A 7,078-nucleotide genomic window follows, 5' to 3' on the forward strand; every position below is an offset into this window, starting at 1 on the left:
CCCCGCCCCGCCGCGCCCGAGCAAGGCACATTACAGGGAGGGTTGCTAATGGCTCAAGTGGGACTCGGGAAGAAAAAGGGGGAGAATTAGTGAAGAAGTCGCTCGCTGTGCGCCAAGGCAGTATCCTGCGGGAGCAAGGGAGAGGGAACACGAGGGAGAAAGAATGAGAGGGGGGTGTGCGGGGAAGCTGCGCCGGGGGAAGGGGGTGAGGGGGCCGAAAATGAAGACGTAGAGAGGTGTCGCCGGTTAGTGCAATTTCCCGGCCGCACTCCGGCGTGCTGCTGCCGCTGCTGCAGCCTACCCCTTCACCTCCCCTTCTTTTCCCTTTGCACCACCGCGCCGCCGGCACGGCACGACCCCGCTTTTTGCCTGTTTACGTTGTAACGTTTAATTACTTCCCAACGGGGTCATACTTCTCGCTCTCTCGTCCCTACAACATCCCCCTGCTTCCCTCTGAGGAAGACGACGCGAAGGAAAAACGGGCTGGGGCTTGTTAGGGGGTGGACTTCTTAAAGACTTTACTGGCCGAGCCGGAGGTCATTTCGTCACCCTTCCCTCTCTCGCGTGCTCCCTCTTTCTCTCTCCCACTTTCGTTTTTATGATTCTTACTGCTTCGTTTTAATCCGCCGTCCTGGGTGCCAGATGCTACAGCTCCGTGACTCCGTGACGCACACCTCAGCGTTGCCATATAGACAGGGTGGTTCAACTTCAACTTCAAAAAGGGTTATTACGACTGTTTGTTGTGGTGGTCGCTGTATGGCTGTGGCTATTCTTATTCGCAAGGTGACGAAGGACGCTGCGGCTCTCGGCGGGGACAACTGGGGGGAGGCGGCAGGCGGCCCCAGGACTGGAGCGTGGCTCGCCAAGCGCACCCCGGACTTCGCCGACCCCCACGAGCAGCGCACCGACCGGAGGAAGGGCGGCGTAAAGGTAGGTGAGACCACATCACATCCAGCCGCGTTCAGATAGAGCTTGAGATTTCCCACCTCATGGCGGGGGCAGCTTGGGGCTGCCTCTCCATGGGCTGGGCATATACGGGCAAGTAGCAGTTGTTCACCGTGAGCTGCTGTGTATACCGACAGGTCTTTTGAGGCCTGGTTTCTATGACCATGACACAGGGCTAACCTATCCGCACTCGTGCATGCGGGCTAGTATACGCATTTATTCCGACAGGCACAGCAGCGATCACACCATGGATGTAGAATTTTCACATTCTAACTCCATGGACCACCAGGTAAAAGACCACATTAATATTTTACCTGGACGTTGTGTTTTTGCGCGCAATTGCAAAATTGTATCTTTTGATTCAAGGAAATTCCATTGAAAAATTGTTTTCTAATATCATATCAATGGAAACTTTAAAAGACAATTTCTTTCGTTTCTCTTAATTTTAAAATTAAGACTCAAATCGTTCTTTGATATGATTGAATTATTTTTCCATGAAAAATGTACTTGAATCATCAATTTTCTGGGTGTGCGGCCAGTTTGCAATGAGTGAGACTAAGACATGTAAAGATTTCTTTTCTCTATGTTCATAGCCCAGAGCCAATATTATTTGAGCCCATAAAATTACGTGCCGAGAGTACAGGGATCCACGACATCTCGAACACTCGAGCACCAACCCCTCCCCCCGAAAGGATAACTGGGAAAGGGTTCGCGTAGAAACAACGCGGCTACATGTGCAAAAAGATAATTTACCCCGTGGAAGTTGCCCGCCCCGGGGAACAGTTCCAAAGAGGGTGGGAGGAGGAAGAAGAGGAGGATATGGAAAGAGAGAGGGCCTCGGCGGCCGGGCGGGTCGTGGGTGGGAAAACATGGAGGAGAGGACTCGAGAGAGGGCAGAGCCCCGAGCCCGAGCCGGCCGGGGGGCGTATGCAAGAAAACAATTTTAATGGTTTTAACACCACACGACCCGCGCGTCCGCGCTGCGTTTTGCGGCCCTAAACGACGCAATTCAGTGTGGGCAATCAGCAGAGCATGTCCTCCATAAGGCTAGCGAATGCTCTATCCTGTGCGTGCCTCTCTTTGGTCCAACCGAACCCCATCGCCCTATCCCCGATCGTCAATAAGGTATCTGATTGAGCCTGGGACTGGAGTGCCCCCCCCGTGCTGTGCCGTGCGCGGTGGCGGGGGCGGCGCCTGGTCAGCACCAAGTCCCTCGAGACACGGGCGGCCGGACCGGCCTCGGCTCCGAATCTAAGAGCTGTGAGCTGTGCAGGAATGATGAAGGGGTTGGAAACGTTCGACTCTAAGGCAAGGGAAAAAACTGAGGAAAAGTGATTTTATGTTAAGTGATAACATTTTAGTATACTTAACGAATACGACATTTAATATCAGCGCATACATGTTAGTTTCTTCATAATACTTGAGACCTTAAAACGTAGTGGAGGTTGCATCACAACTTGTTCAGAGATGGACTAGCATCAGGTGGGGAGGGCGGTTCGGGGGCATCGCTCCCTCACAGAGCCACGAGGATGCAGCAGGACTCCCCGTAGGAGCAGTCGGTCGCCCGCGAGTCGCGCAGCCTGGGGTTGCACTGGTCGGTGACCATGCACTCGCCGCCACGCTTCCTGCACCTCGTCTCCAGCACGGACACTGCAATAAACACACATGAAAGCCTACCGCTATCGGGTCCGACACTATACACACAATCGCACGCAAAAATGATTAACTGCATAGCTAAACCGATAGTTAAATGATCACTAATTAATTGGCTACGTAGCAGGTAGCCAACATTTTAGCTATGTTTAGCTACATAACCAAATCATTAGCTAAATATCTCATTTTATAGTTAACTAAAAACTCACATCCGTGGCAGCACTCGACGCCCTTGGCTCGCTGCTTGGGGCAGAGGCCGGGCTTCTCGCTGAGGGAGCCGCCGCACTCGTTGACGTGCATGCAGATGCCGCCCGCCCGAGTGCAGGGCTCCTCCATGAGCCACTCGGGCGGCGACCCGGACCCGGACCCGAAGGCGTAGGATGATCGGGGAGCGTCATCGGCGGGGGGCGCCACCGACGCCGTCAGCTGCACCTCTGCATACGACCACGAAAAAAATGGAAACAGTTTTCACAATTTCTTCAGAATGGTTTAAAAATCACGTTTCATACAATATATCTAAAAAGGGCCGCCGCCCAGGCCCAGGTCCAGGCCGGGCAAAACTGCCTTGGGCCCCAGGCAGAGCTGCCGCAATGCTTTCGTTCCGTCGGTCTGCTGTTTGCTTGGAATAGCAAACATGCAAGCGTACGCACGCAATTTCTCCCACTTTTTTCCTCGTTTGTATGGTAAATACGCCTCCCCACTAAATGTGTTTTCTCTACATACAGGAGCAGGTGTAACACTATTTGCCCCGCTTCGCGCTCGTCAATGCTGAGCCCGTTCGATGTAATGTATTTTCCACACTTTATCCCGTATATATATCGCACTCTAATACGGTGTGATCGAGGCAAGATTGACATAGAGTCTTGATTCGTGTCCGACGAGGGGTGGTCGGTGAGCTTCCACGATTTTTCGACTTCCTTCTCGGAAGTAGAAAAACCCGGGAGCTCACCGGAATCTCTTTTCAGTGAAAAATATCCCAGCTGAATATCCCGCCGGAAATTTTGTACCGTACTACGGGTACGGGATGGGAAATCTTTCCACCAGAAATGAATATTTTCTTTTCCCCAAAGTATTGTTGGACGGGACGGAAACCTTCTAAACTGCTATAGGAATTCATAGATAGTTATTTATTCCTCAATGCACACCGAAAAAAGAAATATTCGCTTCTTTTTATGCTTTATTGAACTTGAAGTCAGTTGGCGGTGGCGGTGACCTGACCTACCTCACACGGATCAAAGTTTAGCTGCCGCCGCCCGACGCGACGCACGTGTGTGTGTAAACTTGTTGAATAATTTGGAAATTCTTGTGAGAATTGCCCATAAGGATATCGACGATTTCTTTGATATCGTTGGCTTATGTTCATTGTAAGTAAAAACTGCACGGTTTTGTATAACATCAAAGGATATCCTCTGAGACCTGTTGTCTATAACCTCAAACATAACCTTCGGTTTTTGTTTCAAAAATATGGATTCTTTATGCCTTTCTGTCTGCACCAATATTTGCTACCAATTATGTGCTGCGTGCACTGTCTTCTGCATTTCTGAATTTCCGTAGAATCAGAAGGAAAAACGTTATCAAATGTGTCGCCGGAAGCTGAGTGTGATTCTATTTTCAATGTATGAATTTCGAGGGAGCATTACCGATGCCATCACCATTTCCGCCTAAATCCCCTAACATTTTGCGCATTTTGCTTTCCCGTGGAATCTCTGCTACAGGGAGATATTCTTACTCCTTATTTTGTGCTCGGTTGGGGTCGGGGCCGCCGGGCCGCCGGGCCGCAGGCGGCAAACGAAGCTGCGCATGCAGCCTTGCGCGGGTATCTGAGTCACACCACTGTACGGGAATTCCCTGATACTGTCAAACCCCTTTTGCCTCGCCTTTTGTAAATAAGCGAAATTGTTTGTTTTAGATTCGTCAGGGCACGGGTTTGTTGCTCTAAGTTTTTGAGCTTAGTCGTCCTGACACTAGGCAGGTGAAATTGCGCGCATGCCTCAGCTCTACCAGAATCATCCCCATCTTTGTTCACAAATCATGAACACAATGTGGTCACGCGTTTTTCAGTGCCTATATTGTGTGAATGCATGCCTCCATCGTACACATTCTTTTAAAATACTCTCGTTCTCAACCTTTGCAGCTGCCACATCCTACCTGACAGCGAAGACGCGCCCTCCTCGGCGGTGACGGTGGTGGACGCGAGCAGGGCGGCGGCGACTAACACCAGGAGCGACGACATCTCGGCGAAACTGGTCATCATGGCGGTGAAGGTAAGCGCTGCTTTGCTTTGGGTGCGCGCGCGCCGGACTGCACAAGGACCGGGTGGTGGTCGCCTTTTATCGCGGAGGGGCCCTCGCCTTGGCCGGGGCCTGGCCGGGGCCTGGCCGGGGCCCCCCGCAGCCCGCTGTGGCGCGTCGCTCGGCGGCCCCGGGCCCCACAGGCGCAACACTCTGGGGCCTGGGCTGGGCCACGCAGCGCCGTGGACCACCGCGGGGTGCGGCGGGGTGGGGGCGCGGGGACTCCTCACGCTGACATATCGGCGCGGGAGGTCGCGGCGCCATGCCCACTCGACGCCTTTCTACATAGCGCATAACATTATCCCCCTAGTTCCGCGACGCGAAATTATCACTTTTCTCCTTCATTATTTTGCCGCCGGTTTGCTTCGCTTTGCGTCACAGGCTGGTCTTCCCCCTCCCCCGCACGGCTCTATCGCCCGGCCCGGGCCACGCGGAAGGCTCAGCCGGCGGGCACAGCCGACCCTGCCGGGGACCCTTAACGTGTATATGTACCGATACCGTTTATGCCTCTGGAACAGGCGACGCCAGTAAGTCGGACAGGAAGGAGACAATACCGGCGACTGACCGGCGATGGACAGCTCTGATTCTTGTTGGAAAAAAATGAAACAAGTATGTTAAACAATGTGACATATTTCGAGCGGGTGGGAATGCGGGTTAGCAGCGGTTGGTATGGGCGCTTTGTTTTCGAACCCTCTCATCTCGTCCTTTTTCGCTTTTTGCACCCCCTCCCCCATTTCCCCTCTTACCGGTGCATGTCGTCGGCGGAGGGGCCTTGCGGCACTCCCCCCGCCCGGGCATGGCGCGGTGCACGACGGGATCGTAAGACAAGCAAGAGGAGGGCGGTGCAGGGGAGGAGGGGCCACGGAGGGGCCACGGAGGGGCCACTACACAACACCGGCCCTCGCCCCGGCCGGCGGCAGTTTGCAGTTCGTAAAACAGGACGTAAAGCGCGCGCATTAAAAGCCTCAGTCAGCATGGACCGTCTCGCCACTCCCGCCTCGCCTTCGCCTCTGCTTCTCGCTCTCCTCCTCTCGCTCCCCCCTCTCGCCCCCTTCCCCTCTCTCTCTGCTCCCCCCGGGGGCGTTGCCTTTATGCACAGCAGCACTCCTACTGTCGCGCGCCCGGGGGTTAGGCCACCCATTCGGCGCCGCGCACTGCTTGGCTGCCTGGTTACCGAGCGCAGCTAGCACAGCAGCGCCCATCTCCCTCCCTCCTCCCCCCGCGCCGCGGCCGCCATTGCTCGACTCGACTGTAAAATACCAAAGGGAAAGGAGCTGGAGCCCTTGCCCGTCCGAGTGACGCACGTCCCCAGCAATAGCGACCCTCTGGCGACAAGTTTTACGAGTGTGTGTGGGGCGCGTAACGCCGTGGTGCCCACGCCGCCCCGCCCCCGGCCCCGCTCCACCCTCCCCAGACCCGTCAGCCGGCCCCGGCTCAATAAATCGAAACGGCTCTCCTCCTACTTTTTCTCGCCCTTCTCTTGCCCCCTCTGTGCCCCTGTCCCTCCCTTCTCCTGTCCCTCCCTCCCTCTCAGGGCCGGGCCGGCACTTCCACCCAGGCCCTTCCCTGGCACTCTTGTCTTGTGTGGCCCGAGGGCCGTGCTGGGGGAGGACAAGGAAGGGGCGCCGCGGTGCGAACTTGGACGTCGGCAAGGTCTTGCTCGCCTGCTCCGCCTTGCTTTGTCCTTCGCGTCTCGGCGTCCAACCGGGAGAGACGAAAAAAGAAACTTGCGCAAAATTCCTGCCAGCTCGTTTCTCACGGAGAGCATTCTTCGGAAAGTTTATTCGCCCCCCCCCTCTTTATTTTCGGGCCCGGTGCTCCTCCGCCCGTCGCTCTGGGCGGGCAGCCCGTCCGAGGCGGGTGCCAGGGCGGTGGCCTAAGCGTTAGGCGTGTGTTCTGTCCCCGGCCCGCATCACAAAAGGAAAGGTGCGGAGGGAGTGATCTGGCCTTGCCGGGTCCGGCGTTTCACAACCGTGCTTCATTTATTCGCGCAGTTGTGCCGCAAGACCGCACCGCATGGGCCTTACCTTTGATAGGGGTAGAGGGAGCAGGGAGCAGATGAGGTCGGAGAGAGGAGAGGGCGCTATCTGGTAGCTGAGTAGGGGTGGTCGCAGGAGCCAGACCTGGGAGCGCACACGCCCTATCATTTACCCTTTTAGCCGCGCAGAGCCAAACTGCCCCCCCCCCCC

General features: G+C 55.4%; 2 protein-coding genes across 2 annotated transcripts in view; one reads left to right on the top strand and one right to left on the bottom strand.

The window, feature by feature from the left end:
* LOC113213244 (casein kinase I) overlaps positions 1–7,078 on the top strand; it is a 101,586-nt gene that overhangs the window by 33,729 nt on the left and 60,779 nt on the right. The window lies entirely within an intron of this gene.
* LOC113213236 (U-scoloptoxin(19)-Sm1a) lies at positions 2,268–5,006 on the bottom strand. The gene is made up of 3 exons (XM_026432224.2): positions 4,747–5,006; positions 2,808–3,032; positions 2,268–2,595 (listed from the first exon to the last, which is right to left on the bottom strand). The coding sequence occupies exons 1-3, from the start codon at positions 4,850–4,852 to the stop codon at positions 2,459–2,461; spliced, it is 468 nt and encodes a 155-aa protein (XP_026288009.2). The 5' UTR covers positions 4,853–5,006; the 3' UTR covers positions 2,268–2,458.

The sequence above is a fragment of the Frankliniella occidentalis genome, unplaced genomic scaffold (genome assembly GCF_000697945.3).
Source record: "Frankliniella occidentalis isolate FOCC.00 unplaced genomic scaffold, Focc_3.1 Scaffold140, whole genome shotgun sequence".
Taxonomy (NCBI): Eukaryota; Metazoa; Arthropoda; class Insecta; order Thysanoptera; family Thripidae; genus Frankliniella; species Frankliniella occidentalis.

What these genes read in the sequence shown, in the direction of transcription:
- LOC113213236 (XM_026432224.2), bottom strand. Translation starts at nt 4,852, where the DNA reads ATGATGACCAGTTTCGCCGAGATGTCGTCGCTCCTGGTGTTAGTCGCC. An exon ending in GGGCGCGTCTTCGCTGTCAG is followed by an intron (nt 3,033 to 4,746) that starts GTAGGATGTGGC and finishes GGTCGTATGCAG; the next exon opens with AGGTGCAGCTGACGGCGTCG. An exon ending in CGTCGAGTGCTGCCACGGAT is followed by an intron (nt 2,596 to 2,807) that starts GTGAGTTTTTAG and finishes TGTTTATTGCAG; the next exon opens with TGTCCGTGCTGGAGACGAGG.